This window comes from Heptranchias perlo, chromosome 24, assembly GCF_035084215.1.
Source record: "Heptranchias perlo isolate sHepPer1 chromosome 24, sHepPer1.hap1, whole genome shotgun sequence".
Classification (NCBI taxonomy): domain Eukaryota; kingdom Metazoa; phylum Chordata; class Chondrichthyes; order Hexanchiformes; family Hexanchidae; genus Heptranchias; species Heptranchias perlo.
Window position 1 is genome coordinate 5,199,706 of NC_090348.1, and position 18,448 is coordinate 5,218,153.

The 18,448-nt window shown below is 51.5% G+C and overlaps 1 protein-coding gene across 3 annotated transcripts in view; it reads right to left on the reverse strand.

The window, feature by feature from the left end:
* The window catches only part of plxnc1 (plexin C1), a 153,581-nt gene that overhangs the window by 35,670 nt on the left and 99,463 nt on the right, over window positions 1-18,448 (reverse strand). For all 3 annotated transcript variants that reach the window (XM_068004658.1, XM_068004657.1, XM_068004659.1), the window contains exons 20-21: window positions 1,038-1,147; window positions 838-897 (exon numbers count right to left, since the gene is read on the reverse strand). In XM_068004658.1, the coding sequence (XP_067860759.1) occupies window positions 838-897; window positions 1,038-1,147 (170 nt within the window). The remainder of the gene's footprint in view (window positions 1-837; window positions 898-1,037; window positions 1,148-18,448) is intronic.

Genomic DNA, 18,448 nt, shown 5'->3' on the forward strand with positions numbered 1-18,448 from the left:
CAATATTTCCCCGTTTGAACAATATTTCCCTCATTGTACACTGTTCCCTGTTTGAACAATGTTCCCTGTTTGAACAATATTTCCCTCATTGAACAATATTTCCCTGTTTGAACACTATTTCCCTCATTGTACACTGTTCCCTGTTTGAACAATATTTCCCTGTTTGAACAATGTTCCCTATTTGAACAATATTTCCCTCATTGTACAATGTTCCCTGTTTGAACAATATTTCCCTCATTGAACAATATTTCCCTCATTGAACAATATTTCCCTGTTTGAACAATATTTCCCTCATTGTACACTGTTCCCTGTTTGAACAATGTTCCCTGTTTGAACAATATTTCCCTGTTTGAACAATATTTCCCTCATTGAACAATATTTCCCCGTTTGAACAATATTTCCCTCATTGTACACTGTTCCCTGTTTGAACAATGTTCCCTGTTTGAACAATATTTCCCTGTTTGAACAATATTTCCCTCATTGAACAATATTTCCCTGTTTGAACAATATTTCCCTCATTGTACACTGTTCCCTGTGTGTACAATGTTCCCTGTGTGTACAATGCCCCTTTCTCCATTGTTTTGTATAGGCTTTAACGCACTTATTCAAAATGGGTTGCCGCCTCAGATAACAATGGACAGAGGGATTTCACATTCGTCTTTTCTTTAACTTCAGTGGAAAAGCACATCAGGAGGAGTGTAAAACAGGCGGCCGATTCACTATCGCCCTTCGGTGTTTTTGCCCAGGCCAATTTCACCCCCATTGTTAACATGTCGGCAACTGTAATTCCACATAGTTCCACAGAACAACACATGCTAATACACGTCTCAAATGTACCTGAGGTGCAGTGACGATCGGATCGCTGACAAAGCTAGGGACACTTGCTCCGTTTCCCGACTAGAGGAAGCATAAAAAACCCGTCGTTTAGTATTTTAAGATTGAGGCACACGATCATGACTGTTAATCTTGTACTGAGATAATTCAGTCGTAATCTAGATAATGTAATGTATTGAAAAAGGTAAAGTTATCAGTGTTACCTCAGGAAAGAATGTTCTTACAGCAAAGTGTTTGTAATCCAGGAAAGGGATACTACCAGAATCTTCAAGTAGCTGCATATCTGATCCCTCAGTCTGAAGCTCAACAAAACCTTCAAAAAAAGAGAATTAAACTTTAAATAAGTCAGTGGTGGAAATTTTCCCCATTAGTTTGCTCCCCTTCAAGTCAATCACCATCTCCCGATCCTCCCCAATATTAAACAGTAATCCCCCATCCCCCGATCCTCCTCAATATTACACAGTAACCCCCCACTCCCCGATCCTCCCCAATATTACACAGTAACCCCCCACTCCCCGATCCTCCCCAATATTACACAGTAACGCCCCCACTCTCCGATCCTCCCCAATATTACACAGTAACCCCCCACTCTCCGATCCTCCCCAATATTACACAGTAACCCCCCACTCTCCGATCCTCCCCAATATTACACAGTAACCCCCCATCCCCCGATCCTCCCCAATATTACACAGTAACCCCCCATCCCCCGATCCTCCCCAATATTACACAGTAACTCCCCACTCCCCGATCCTCCCCAATATTACACAGTAACCCCCCACTCCCCGATCCTCCCCAATATTACACAGTAACCCCCCACTCCCCGATCCTCCCCAATATTACACAGTAACCCCCCATCCCCCGATCCTCCCCAATATTACACAGTAACCTCCCACTCCCCGATTCTCCCCAATATTACACAGTAACCCCCCACTCTCCGATCCTCCCCAATATTACACAGTAACCCCCAACCCCGATCCTCCCCAATATAACACAGTAACCCCCCACTCCCCGATCCTCCCCAATATTACACAGTAACCCCCCACTCCCCGATTCTCCCCAATATTACACAGTAACCCCCCACTCCCCGATTCTCCCAAATATTACACAGTAACCCCCCACTCCCCGATTCTCCCCAATATTACACAGTAACCCCCCACTCCCCGATCCTCCCCAATATTACACAGTAACCCCCCACTCCCCGATTCTCCCCAATATTACACAGTAACCCCCCATCCCCCGATCCTCCCCAATATTAAACAGTAACCCCCCACTCCCCGATCCTCCCCAATATTAAACAGTAACCCCCCACTCCCCGATTCTCCCCAATATTACACAGTAACCCCCCATCCCCCGATCCTCCCCAATATTACACAGTAACCCCCCATCCCCCGATCCTCCCCAATATTACACAGTAACCTCCCACTCCCCGATTCTCCCCAATATTACACAGTAACCCCCCATCCCCCGATCCTCCCCAATATTACACAGTAACCCCCCATCCCCCGATCCTCCCCAATATTAAACAGTAACCCCCCACTCCCCGATTCTCCCCAATATTACACAGTAACCTCCCACTCCCCGATTCTCCCCAATATTACACAGTAACCCCCCATCCCCCGATCCTCCCCAATATTACACAATAACCCCCCATCCCCCGATCCTCCCCAATATTACACAGTAACCTCCCACTCCCCGATTCTCCCCAATATTACACAGTAACCCCCCATCCCCCGATCCTCCCCAATATTAAACAGTAACCCCCCACTCCCCGATCCTCCCCAATATTAAACAGTAACCCCCCACTCCCCGATTCTCCCCAATATTACACAGTAACCTCCCACTCCCCGATTCTCCCCAATATTACACAGTAACCCCCCATCCCCCGATCCTCCCCAATATTACACAGTAACCTCCCACTCCCCGATTCTCCCCAATATTAAACAGTAACCCCCCATCCCCCGATCCTCCCCAATATTACACAGTAACCTCCCACTCCCCGATTCTCCCCAATATTACACAGTAACCCCCCATCCCCCGATCCTCCCCAATATTAAACAGTAACCCCCCACTCCCCGATCCTCCCCAATATTAAACAGTAACCCCCCACTCCCCGATCCTCCCCAATATTACACAGTAACCCCCCATCCCCCGATCCTCCCCAATATTACACAGTAACCTCCCACTCCCCGATCCTCCCCAATATTAAATAGTAACCCCCCACTCCCCGATCCTCCCCAATATTAAACAGTAACCCCCCACTCCCCGATCCTCCCCAATATTACACAGTAACCCCCCATCCCCCGATCCTCCCCAATATTACACAGTAACCCCCCATCCCCCGATCCTCCCCAATATTAAACAGTAACCCCCCACTCCCCGATTCTCCCCAATATTAAACAGTAACCCCCCATCCCCCGATCCTCCCCAATATTAAACAGTAACCCCCCACTCCCCGATTCTCCCCAATATTACACGGTAACCCCCCACTCTCCGATCCTCCCCAATATTACACAGTAATCCCCCATCCCCCGATCCTCCCCAATATTACACAGTAACCCCCCACTCTCCGATTCTCTCCAATATTACACAGTAACCCCCCATCCCGCGATTCTCCCCAATATTACACAGTAACCTCCCACTCCCCGATTCTCCCCAATATTACACAGTAACCCCCCACTCTCCGATCCTCCCCAATATTACACAGTAACCCCCAACCCCGATCCTCCCCAATATTACACAGTAACCCCCCACTCCCCGATCCTCCCCAATATAACACAGTAATCCCCCACTCCCTGATCCTCCCCAATATTACACAGTAATCCCCTACTCCCCGATCCTCCCCAATATTACACAGTAACCCCCCCATCCCCCGATCCTCCCCAATATTAAACAGTAACCCCCCACTCTCTGATCCTCCCCAATATTACACAGTAACCCCCCACTCTCTGATCCTCCCCAATATTACACAGTAACCCCCCACTCCCCGATCCTCCCCAATATTACACAATAACCCCCCACTCCCCGATTCTCACCAATATTACACGGTAACCCCCCACTCCCCGATCCTCCCCAATATTACACAATAACCCCCCACTCCCCGATTCTCACCAATATTACACAATAACCCCCCACTCCCCGATTCTCACCAATATTACACAGTAACCCCCCATCCCCCGATCCTCCCCAATATTACACAGTAACCCCCCACTCTCCGATCCTCCCCAATATTACACAATAACCCCCCACTCCCCGATTCTCCCCAATATTACACAGTAACCCCCCACTCCCCGATTCTCCCCAATATTACACAGTAACCCCCCACTCCCCGATTCTCACCAATATTACACGGTAACCCCCCACTCCCCGATTCTACCCAATATTACACAGTAACCCCCCATCCCCCGATCCTCCCCAATATTACACAGTAATCCCCCACTCCCGATCCTCCCCAATATTACACAGTAATCCCCCACTCTCCGATCCTCCCCAATATTACACAGTATCCCCCACTCTCCGATCCTCTCCAATATTACACAGTAACCCCCCACTCTCCGATCCTCCCCAATATTACACAGTAATCCCCCATCCCCCGATCCTCCCCAATATTACACAGTAACCCCCCATCCCCCGATCCTCCCCAATATTACACAGTAACCCCCCACTCTCCGATCCTCCCCAATATTACACAGTAACCCCCCATCCCCCGATCCTCCCCAATATTACACAGTAACCCCCCATCCCCCGATCCTCCCCAATATTACACAGTAATCCCCCACTCCCTGATCCTCCCCAATATTACACAGTAACCCCCCATCCCCCGATCCTCCCCAATATTACACAGTAACCCCCCACTCCCCGATTCTCACCAATATTACACAGTAACCCCCCCACTCCCCGATTCTCCCCAATATTACACAGTAACCCCCCATCCCCCGATCCTCCCCAATATTACACAGTAACCCCCCATCCCCCGATCCTCCCCAATATTACACAATAACCCCCCACTCCCCGATCCTCCGCAATATGACACAGTAACCCCCCACTCTCCGATCCTCCCCAATATTACACAGTATCCCCCACTCTCCGATCCTCTCCAATATTACACAGTAACCCCCCACTCCCCGATCCTCCTCAATATTACACAGTATCCCCCACTCTCCGATTCTCTCCAATATTACACAGTAACCCCCCCACTCTCCGATTCTCTCCAATATTACACAGTAACCCCCCACTCTCCGATTCTCTCCAATATTACACAGTAACCCCCCACTCCCCGATTCTCCCCAATATTACACAGTAACCCCCCACTCTCCGATCCTCCCCAATATTAAACAGTAACCCCCCATCCCCCGATCCTCCCCAATATTAAACAGTAACCCCCCACTCCCCGATTCTCCCCAATATTACACAGTAACCCCCCACTCTCCGATTCTCTCCAATATTACACAATAACCCCCCACTCTCCGTCCTCTCCAATATTACACAGTAACCCCCCACTCTCCGATTCTCTCCAATATTACACAATAACCCCCCACTCTCCGATTCTCTCCAATATTACACAATAACCCCCCACTCTCCGTCCTCCCCAATATTACACAGTAATCCCCCATCCCCCGATCCTCCCCAATATTACACAGTAACCCCCCACTCTCCGATTCTCTCCAATATTACACAGTAACCCCCCATCCCCCGATCCTCCCCAATATTACACAGTAACCCCCCACTCCCCGATTCTCCCCAATATTACACAGTAACCTCCCACTCCCCGATTCTCCCCAATATTACACAGTAACCCCCCACTCTCCGATCCTCCCCAATATTACACAGTAACCCCCAACCCCGATCCTCCCCAATATTACACAGTAACCCCCCACTCCCCGATCCTCCCCAATATAACACAGTAACCCCCCACTCCCCGATCCTCCCCAATATTACACAGTAACCCCCCACTCCCCGATTCTCCCCAATATTACACAGTAACCCCCCACTCCCCGATTCTCCCAAATATTACACAGTAACCCCCCATCCCCCGATCCTCCCCAATATTAAACAGTAACCCCCCACTCCCCGATCCTCCCCAATATTAAACAGTAACCCCCCACTCCCCGATCCTCCCCAATATTACACAGTAACCCCCCATCCCCCGATCCTCCCCAATATTACACAGTAACCTCCCACTCCCCGATTCTCCCCAATATTAAACAGTAACCCCCCATCCCCCGATCCTCCCCAATATTAAACAGTAACCCCCCACTCCCCGATTCTCCCCAATATTACACAGTAACCCCCCACTCTCCGATTCTCTCCAATATTACACAGTAATCCCCCATCCCCCGATCCTCCCCAATATTACACAGTAACCCCCCACTCTCCGATTCTCTCCAATATTACACAGTAACCCCCCATCCCCCGATCCTCCCCAATATTACACAGTAACCCCCCACTCCCCGATTCTCCCCAATATTACACAGTAACCTCCCACTCCCCGATTCTCCCCAATATTACACAGTAACCCCCCACTCTCCGATCCTCCCCAATATTACACAGTAACCCCCAACCCCGATCCTCCCCAATATAACACAGTAATCCCCCACTCCCTGATCCTCCCCAATATTACACAGTAATCCCCTACTCCCCGATCCTCCCTAATATTACACAGTAATCCCCCACTCCCCGATCCTCCCCAATATTACACAGTAACCCCCCCATCCCCCGATCCTCCCCAATATTAAACAGTAACCCCCCACTCTCTGATCCTCCCCAATATTACACAGTAACCCCCCACTCTCTGATCCTCCCCAATATTACACAGTAACCCCCCATCCCCCGATCCTCCCCAATATTACACAATAACCCCCCACTCCCCGATCCTCCCCAATATTACACAGTAACCCCCCACTCTCCGATCCTCCCCAATATTACACAATAACCCCCCACTCCCCGATTCTCACCAATATTACACGGTAACCCCCCACTCCCCGATTCTACCCAATATTACACAGTAACCCCCCATCCCCCGATCCTCCCCAATATTACACAGTAATCCCCCACTCCCGATCCTCCCCAATATTACACAGTAATCCCCCACTCTCCGATCCTCCCCAATATTACACAGTATCCCCCACTCTCCGATCCTCTCCAATATTACACAGTAACCCCCCACTCTCCGATCCTCCCCAATATTACACAGTAATCCCCCATCCCCCGATCCTCCCCAATATTACACAGTAACCCCCCATCCCCCGATCCTCCCCAATATTACACAGTAACCCCCCACTCTCCGATCCTCCCCAATATTACACAGTAACCCCCCATCCCCCGATCCTCCCAAATATTACACAGCAACCCCCCATCCCCCGATCCTCCCCAATATTACACAATAACCCCCCACTCCCCGATTCTCACCAATATAACACAGTAACCCCCCCACTCCCCGATTCTCCCCAATATTACACAGTAACCCCCCATCCCCCGATCCTCCCCAATATTACACAATAACCCCCCACTCCCCGATCCTCCCCAATATTACACAGTATCCCCCACTCTCCGATCCTCCCCAATATTACACAGTAACCCCCCACTCTCCGATCCTCCCCAATATTACACAGTATCCCCCACTCTCCGATCCTCTCCAATATTACACAGTAACCCCCCACTCTCCGATCCTCCCCAATATTACACAGTAACCCCCCATCCCCCGATCCTCCCCAATATTACACAGTAACCCCCCATCCCCCGATCCTCCCCAATATTACACAATAACCCCCCACTCCCCGATTCTCACCAATATTACACAGTAACCCCCCATCCCCCGATCCTCCCCAATATTACACAGTAATCCTCCACTCCCCGATCCTCCCCAATATTACACAGTAACCCCCCACTCTCCGATCCTCCCCAATATTACACAGTAACCCCCCATCCCCCGATCCTCCCCAATATTACACAGTAACCCCCCATCCCCCGATCCTCCCAATGTTACACAATAACCTCCCACTCCCCGATTCTCACCAATATTACACAGTCACCCCCCACTCCCCGATTCTCCCCAATATTACACAGTAACCCCCCATCCCCCGATCCTCCCCAATATTACATAGTAACCCCCCATCCCCCGATCCTCCCCAATATTACACAGTAACCCCCCACTCTCCGATTCTCTCCAATATTACACAGTAACCCCCCATCCCCCGATCCTCCCCAATATTACACAATAACCCCCCACTCTCCGATCCTCCCCAATATTACACAGTAACCCCCCACTCTCCGATTCTCTCCAATATTACACAGTAACCCCCCATCCCCCGATCCTCCCCAATATTACACAGTAACCCCCCACTCTCCGTCCTCTCCAATATTACACAGTAACCCCCCATCCCCCGATCCTCCCCAATATTACACAATAACCCCCCACTCCCCGATTCTCACCAATATTACACAGTAACCCCCCACTCCCCGATTCTCCCCAATATTACACAGTATCCCCCACTCTCCGATCCTCTCCAATATTACACAGTAACCCCCCATCCCCCGATCCTCCCCAATATTACACAGTAACCCCCCATCCCCCGATCCTCCCCAATATTACACAGTAACCCCCCACTCTCCGATCCTCCCCAATATTACACAGTATCCCCCACTCTCCGATCCTCTCCAATATTACACAGTAACCCCCCACTCTCCGATCCTCCCCAATATTACACAGTAACCCCCCATCCCCCGATCCTCCCCAATATTACACAGTAACCCCCCATCCCCCGATCCTCCCCAATATTACACAATAACCCCCCACTCCCCGATTCTCACCAATATTACACAGTAACCCCCCACTCCCCGATTCTCCCCAATATTACACAGCAACCCCCCATCCCCCGATCCTCCCCAATATTACACAGTAACCCCCCATCCCCCGATCCTCCCAATGTTACACAATAACCCCCCACTCCCCGATTCTCACCAATATTACACAGTCACCCCCCACTCCCCGATCCTCCCCAATATTACACAGTAACCCCCCATCCCCCGATCCTCCCCAATATTACACAGTAACCCCATCCCCCGATCCTCCCCAATATTACACAATAACCCCCCACTCTCCAATCCTCCCCAATATTACACAGTAACCCCCCACTCCCCGATTCTCCCCAATATTACACAGTAACCCCCCATCCCCCGATCCTCCCCAATATTACACAGTAACCCCCCATCCCCCGATCCTCCCCAATATTACACAATAACCCCCCACTCCCCGATTCTCCCCAATATTACACAGTAACCCCCCATCCCCCGATCCTCCCCAATATTACACAGTAACCCCCCACTCTCCGATCCTCCCCAATATTACACAGTATCCCCCACTCTCCGATCCTCTCCAATATTACACAGTAACCCCCCACTCTCCGATCCTCCCCAATATTACACAGTAACCCCCCATCCCCCGATCCTCCCCAATATTACACAGTAACCCCCCATCCCCCGATCCTCCCCAATATTACACAATAACCCCCCACTCCCCGATTCTCACCAATATTACACAGTAACCCCCCACTCCCCGATTCTCCCCAATATTACACAGTAACCCCCCATCCCCCGATCCTCCCCAATATTACACAGTAACCTCCCATCCCCCGATCATCCCCAATATTACACAGTAACCCCCATCCCCCGATCCTCCCCAATATTACACAGTAACCCCCCACTCTCCGATCCTCCCCAATATTACACAGTAACCCCCCCACGCTCCGATCCTCCCCAATATTACACAGTAACCCCCAACCCCGATCCTCCCCAATATTACACAGTAACCCCCCACTCTCCGATTCTCTCCAATATTACACAGTAACCCCCCATCCCCCGATCCTCCCCAATATTACACAGTAACCCCCCACTCTCCGTCCTCTCCAATATTACACAGTAACCCCCCATCCCCCGATCCTCCCCAATATTACACAATAACCCCCCACTCCCCGATTCTCACCAATATTACACAGTAACCCCCCACTCCCCGATTCTCCCCAATATTACACAGTAACCCCCCATCCCCCGATCCTCCCGAATATTACACAGTAACCCCCCATCCCCCGATCCTCCCCAATATTACACAGTAACCCCCCACTCTCCGATCCTCCCCAATATTACACAGTAACCCCCCATCCCCCGATCCTCCCCAATATTACACAGTAACCCCCCACTCCCCGATCCTCCCCAATATTACACAGTAACCCCCCACTCTCCGATCCTCCCCAATATTACACAGTAAACCCCCATCCCCCGATCCTCCCCATTATTACACAGTAACCCCCCACTCTCCGATCCTGCCCAATATTACAAAGTAAACCCCCATCCCCCGATCCCCCCAATATTACACAGTAACCCCCCACTCTCCGATCCTCCCCAATATTACGCAGTAACCCCCCATGCCCCGATCCTCCCCAATATTAAACAGTAACCTCCCATCCCCCGATCCTCCCCAATATTACACAGTAACCCCCCACTCCCCGATTCTCCCCAATATTACACAGTAACCTCCCATCCCCCGATCCTCCCCAATATTACACAGTAACCCCCCACTCCCCGATCCTCCCCAATATTAAACAGTAAACCCCCACTCCCCGATCCTCCCCAATATTACACAGTAACCCCCCATCCCCCGATCCTCCCCAATATTACAAAGTAACCCCCTATCCCCCGATCCTCCCCAATATTACACAGTAACCCCCCACTCTCCGATCCTCCCCAATATTACACAGTATCCCCCACTCTCCGATCCTCTCCAATATTACACAGTAACCCCCCACTCTCCGATCCGCCCCAATATTACACAGGAACCACCCATCCCCCGATCCTCCCCAATATTACACAGTAACCCCCCATCCCCCGATCCTCCCCAATATTACACAATAACCCCCCACTCCCCGATTCTCACCAATATTACACAGTAACCCCCCACTCCCCGATTCTCCCCAATATTACATAGTAACCCCCCATCCCCCGATCCTCCCCAATATTACACAGTAACCCCCCATCCCCCGATCCTCCCCAATATTACACAATAACCCCCCACTCCCCGATTCTCACCAATATTACACAGTAACCCCCCACTCCCCGATTCTCCCCAATATTACACAGTAACCCCCCATCCCCCGATCCTCCCCAATATTACACAGTAACCCCCCATCCCCCGATCCTCCCCAATATTACACAGTAACCTCCCATCCCCCGATCCTCCCCAATATTACACAGTAACCCCCATCCCCCGATCCTCCCCAATATTACACAGTAACCCCCCACTCTCCGATCCTCCCCAATATTACACAGTAACCCCCCCACTCTCCGATCCTCCCCAATATTACACAGTAACCCCCAACCCCGATCCTCCCCAATATTACACAGTAACCCCCCACTCTCCGATTCTCTCCAATATTACACAGTAACCCCCCATCCCCCGATCCTCCCCAATATTACACAGTAACCCCCCACTCTCCGTCCTCTCCAATATTACACAGTAACCCCCCATCCCCCGATCCTCCCCAATATTACACAATAACCCCCCACTCCCCGATTCTCACCAATATTACACAGTAACCCCCCACTCCCCGATTCTCCCCAATATTACACAGTAACCCCCCATCCCCCGATCCTCCCCAATATTACACAGTAACCCCCCACTCTCTGATCCTCCACAATATTACACAGTAACCCCCCATCCCCCGATCCTCCCCAATATTACACAATAACCCCCCACTCCCCGATTCTCACCAATATTACACGGTAACCCCCCACTCCCCGATTCTACCCAATATTACACAGTAACCCCCCATCCCCCGATCCTCCCCAATATTACACAGTAATCCCCCACTCCCGATCCTCCCCATTATTACACAGTAACCCCCCACTCTCCGATCCTCCCCAATATTACACAGTATCCCCCACTCTCCGATCCTCTCCAATATTACACAGTAACCCCCCACTCTCCGATCCTCCCCAATATTACACAGTAACCCCCCATCCCCCGATCCTCCCCAATATTACACAGTAACCCCCCATCCCCCGATCCTCCCCAATATTACACAGTAACCCCCCACTCTCCGATCCTCCCCAATATTACACAGTAACCACCCATCCCCCGATCCTCCCCAATATTACACAGTAACCCCCCATCCCCCGATCCTCCCCAATATTACACAATAACCCCCCACTCCCCGATTCTCACCAATATTACACAGTAACCCCCCCACTCCCCGATTCTCCCCAATATTACACAGTAACCCCCCATCCCCCGATCCTCCCCAATATTACACAGTAACCCCCCATCCCCCGATCCTCCCCAATATTACACAATAACCCCCCACTCCCCGATTCTCACCAATATTACACAGTAACCCCCCACTCCCCGATTCTCCCCAATATTACACAGCAACCCCCCATCCCCCGATCCTCCCCAATATTACACAGTAACCCCCCATCCCCCGATCCTCCCAATGTTACACAATAACCCCCCACTCCCCGATTCTCACCAATATTACACAATAACCCCCCACTCCCCGATTCTCCCCAATATTACACAGTAACCCCCCATCCCCCGATCCTCCCCAATATTACACAGTAACCCCCCATCCCCCGATCCTCCCCAATATTACACAGTAACCCCATTCCCCGATCCTCCCCAATATTACACAATAACCCCCCACTCTCCAATCCTCCCCAATATTACACAGTAACCCCCCACTCTCCGATTCTCTCCAATATTACACAGTAACCCCCCATCCCCCGATCCTCCCCAATATTACACAGTAACCCCCCACTCTCCGTCCTCTCCAATATTACACAGTAACCCCCCATCCCCCGATCCTCCCCAATATTACACAATAACCCCCCACTCCCCGATTCTCACCAATATTACACAGTAACCCCCCACTCCCCGATTCTCCCCAATATTACACAGTAACCCCCCATCCCCCGATCCTCCCCAATATTACACAGTAACCCCCCATCCCCCGATCCTCCCCAATATTACACAGTAACCCCCCATCCCCCGATCCTCCCCAATATTACACAGTAACCCCCCACTCTCCGATCCTCCCCAATATTACACAGTATCCCCCACTCTCCGATCCTCTCCAATATTACACAGTAACCCCCCTCTCTCCGATCCTCCCCAATATTACACAGTAACCCCCCATCCCCCGATCCTCCCCAATATTACACAGTAACCCCCCATCCCCCGATCCTCCCCAATATTACACAATAACCCCCCACTCCCCGATTCTCACCAATATTACACAGTAACCCCCCACTCCCCGATTCTCCCCAATATTACACAGTAACCCCCCATCCCCCGATCCTCCCCAATATTACACAGTAACCCCCATCCCCCGATCCTCCCCAATAGTACACAATAACCCCCCACTCCCCGATTCTCACCAATATTACACAGTAACCCCCAACTCCCCGATTCTCCCCAATATTACACAGTAACCCCCCATCCCCCGATCCTCCCCAATATTACACAGTAACCTCCCATCCCCCGATCATCCCCAATATTACACAGTAACCCCCATCCCCCGATCCTCCCCAATATTACACAGTAACCCCCCACTCTCCGATCCTCCCCAATATTACACAGTAACCCCCCCACTCTCCGATCCTCCCCAATATTACACAGTAACCCCCAACCCCGATCCTCCCCAATATTACACAGTAACCCCCCACTCTCCGATTCTCTCCAATATTACACAGTAACCCCCCATCCCCCGATCCTCCCCAATATTACACAGTAACCCCCCACTCTCCGTCCTCTCCAATATTACACAGTAACCCCCCATCCCCCGATCCTCCCCAATATTACACAATAACCCCCCACTCCCCGATTCTCACCAAAATTACACAGTAACCCCCCACTCCCCGATTCTCCCCAATATTACACAGTAACCCCCCATCCCCCGATCCTCCCCAATATTACACAGTAACCCCCCATCCCCCGATCCTCCCCAATATTACACAGTAACCCCCCATCCCCCGATCCTCCCCAATAATACACAGTAACCCCCCACTCTCCGATCCTCCCCAATATTACACAGTAACTCCCCACTCTCCGTCCTCCCCAATATTACACAGTAACCCCCCACTCCCCGATCCTCCCCAATATTACACAGTAACCCCCCACTCTCCGATCCTCCCCAATATTACACAGTAAACCCCCATCCCCCGATCCTCCCCATTATTACACAGTAACCCCCCACTCTCCGATCCTGCCCAATATTACAAAGTAAACCCCCATCCCCCGATCCCCCCAATATTACACAGTAACCCCCCACTCTCCGATCCTCCCCAATATTAAACAGTAACCTCCCATCCCCCGATCCTCCCCAATATTACACAGTAACCCCCCACTCCCCGATTCTCCCCAATATTACACAGTAACCTCCCATCCCCCGATCCTCCCCAATATTACACAGTAACCCCCCACTCCCCGATCCTCCCCAATATTACACAGTAACCCCCCATCCCCCGATCCTCCCCAATATTACAAAGTAACCCCCCATCCCCCGATCCTCCCCAATATTACACAGTAACCCCCCACTCTCCGATCCTCCCCAATATTACACAGTATCCCCCACTCTCCGATCCTCTCCAATATTACACAGTAACCCCCCACTCTCCGATCCTCCCCAATATTACACAGTAACCCCCCACTCTCCGATCCTCCCCAATATTACACAGTAACCACCCATCCCCCGATCCTCCCCAATATTACACAGTAACCCCCCATCCCCCGATCCTCCCCAATATTACACAATAACCCCCCACTCCCCGATTCTCACCAATATTACACAGTAACCCCCCACTCCCCGATTCTCCCCAATATTACATAGTAACCCCCCATCCCCCGATCCTCCCCAATATTACACAGTAACCCCCCATCCCCCGATCCTCCCCAATATTACACAATAACCCCCCACTCCCCGATTCTCACCAATATTACACAGTAACCCCCCACTCCCCGATTCTCCCCAATATTACACAGTAACCCCCCATCCCCCGATCCTCCCCAATATTACACAGTAACCCCCCATCCCCCGATCCTCCCCAATATTACACAGTAACCTCCCATCCCCCGATCCTCCCCAATATTACACAGTAACCCCCATCCCCCGATCCTCCCCAATATTACACAGTAACCCCCCACTCTCCGATCCTCCCCAATATTACACAGTAACCCCCCCACTCTCCGATCCTCCCCAATATTACACAGTAACCCCCAACCCCGATCCTCCCCAATATTACACAGTAACCCCCCACTCTCCGATTCTCTCCAATATTACACAGTAACCCCCCATCCCCCGATCCTCCCCAATATTACACAATAACCCCCCACTCTCCGTCCTCTCCAATATTACACAGTAACCCCCCATCCCCCGATCCTCCCCAATATTACACAATAACCCCCCACTCCCCGATTCTCACCAATATTACACAGTAACCCCCCACTCCCCGATTCTCCCCAATATTACACAGTAACCCCCCATCCCCCGATCCTCCCCAATATTACACAGTAACCCCCCACTCTCTGATCCTCCACAATATTACACAGTAACCCCCCATCCCCCGATCCTCCCCAATATTACACAATAACCCCCCACTCCCCGATCCTCCCCAATATTACACAGTAACCCCCCACTCTCCGATCCTCCCCAATATTACACAATAACCCCCCACTCCCCGATTCTCACCAATATTACACGGTAACCCCCCACTCCCCGATTCTACCCAATATCACACAGTAACCCCCCATCCCCCGATCCTCCCCAATATTACACAGTAATCCCCCACTCCCGATCCTCCCCAATATTACACAGTAACCCCCCACTCTCCGATCCTCCCCAATATTACACAGTATCCCCCACTCTCCGATCCTCTCCAATATTACACAGTAACCCCCCACTCTCCGATCCTCCCCAATATTACACAGTAACCCCCCACTCTCCGATCCTCCCCAATATTACACAGTAACCCCCATCCCCCGATCCTCCCCAATATTACACAGTAACCCCCCACTCTCCGATCCTCCCCAATATTACACAGTAACGACCCATCCCCCGATCCTCCCCAATATTACACAGTAACCCCCCATCCCCCGATCCTCCCCAATATTACACAATAACCCCCCACTCCCCGATTCTCACCAATATTACACAGTAACCCCCCACTCTCCGATCCTCCCCAATATTACACAGTATCCCCCACTCTCCGATCCTCTCCAATATTACACAGTAACCCCCCACTCTCCGATCCTCCCCAATATTACACAGTAACCCCCCATCCCCCGATCCTCCCCAATATTACACAGTAACCCCCCATCCCCCGATCCTCCCCAATATTACACAATAACCCCCCACTCCCCGATTCTCACCAATATTACACAGTAACCCCCCACTCCCCGATTCTCCCCAATATTACACAGCAACCCCCCATCCCCCGATCCTCCCCAATATTACACAGTAACCCCCCATCCCCCGATCCTCCCAATGTTACACAATAACCCCCCACTCCCCGATTCTCACCAATATTACACAGTCACCCCCCACTCCCCGATTCTCCCCAATATTACACAGTAACCCCCCATCCCCCGATCCTCCCCAATATTACACAGTAACCCCCCATCACCCGATCCTCCCCAATATTACACAGTAACCCCATCCCCCGATCCTCCCCAATATTACACAATAACCCCCCACTCTCCAATCCTCCCCAATATTACACAGTAACCCCCCACTCTCCGATTCTCTCCAATATTACACAGTAAACCCCCATCCCCCAATCCTCCCCAATATTACACAGTAACCCCCCACTCTCCGTCCTCTCCAATATTACACAGTAACCCCCCATCCCCCGATCCTCCCCAATATTACACAATAACCCCCCACTCCCCGATTCTCACCAATATTACACAGTAACCCCCCACTCCCCGATTCTCCCCAATATTACACAGTAACCCCCCATCCCCCGATCCTCCCCAATATTACACAGTAACCCCCCATCCCCCGATCCTCCCCAATATTACACAGTAACCCCCCATCCCCCGATCCTCCCCAATATTACACAGTAACCCCCCACTCTCCGATCCTCCCCAATATTACACAGTATCCCCCACTCTCCGATCCTCTCCAATATTACACAGTAACCCCCCACTCTCCGATCCTCCCCAATATTACACAGTAACCCCCCATCCCCCGATCCTCCCCAATATTACACAGTAACCCCCCATCCCCCGATCCTCCCCAATATTACACAATAACCCCCCACTCCCCGATTCTCACCAATATTACACAGTAACCCCCCACTCCCCGATTCTCCCCAATATTACACAGTAACCCCCCATCCCCCGATCCTCCCCAATATTACACAGTAACCCCCCATCCCCCGATCCTCCCCAATATTACACAATAACCCCCCACTCCCCGATTCTCACCAATATTACACAGTAACCCCCCACTCCCCGATTCTCCCCAATATTACACAGTAACCCCCCATCCCCCGATCCTCCCCAATATTACACAGTAACCTCCCATCCCCCGATCCTCCCCAATATTACACAGTAACCCCCATCCCCCGATCCTCCCCAATATTACACAGTAACCCCCCACTCTCCGATCCTCCCCAATATTACACAGTAACCCCCCCACTCCCCGATTCTCCCCAATGTTACACAGTAACCCCCCATCCCCCGATCCTCCCCAATATTACACAGTAACCCCCCATCCCCCGATCCTCCCCAATATTACACAGTAACCCCCCACTCTCCGATCCTCCCCAATATTACACAGTATCCCCCACTCTCCGATCCTCTCCAATATTACACAGTAACCCCCCACTCTCCGATCCTCCCCAATATTACACAGTAACCCCCCATCCCCCGATCCTCCCCAATATTACACAGTAACCCCCCATCCCCCGATCCTCCCCAATATTACACAATAACCCCCCACTCGCCGATTCTCACCAATATTACACAGTAACCCCCCACTCCCCGATTCTCCCCAATATTACACAGCAACCCCCCATCCCCCGATCCTCCCCAATATTACACAGTAACCCCCCATCCCCCGATCCTCCCAATGTTACACAATAACCCCCCACTCCCCGATTCTCACCAATATTACACAGTCACCCCCCACTCCCCGATTCTCCCCAATATTACACAGTAACCCCCCATCCCCCGATCCTTCCCAATATTACACAGTAACCCCCCATCACCCGATCCTCCCCAATATTACACAGTAACCCCATCCCCCGATCCTCCCCAATATTACACAATAACCCCCCACTCTCCAATCCTCCCCAATATTACACAGTAACCCCCCACTCTCCGATTCTCTCCAATATTACACAGTAAACCCCCATCCCCCAATCCTCCCCAATATTACACAGTAACCCCCCACTCTCCGTCCTCTCCAATATTACACAGTAACCCCCCATCCCCCGATCCTCCCCAATATTACACAATAACCCCCCACTCCCCGATTCTCACCAATATTACACAGTAACCCCCCACTCCCCGATTCTCCCCAATATTACACAGTAACCCCCCATCCCCCGATCCTCCCCAATATTA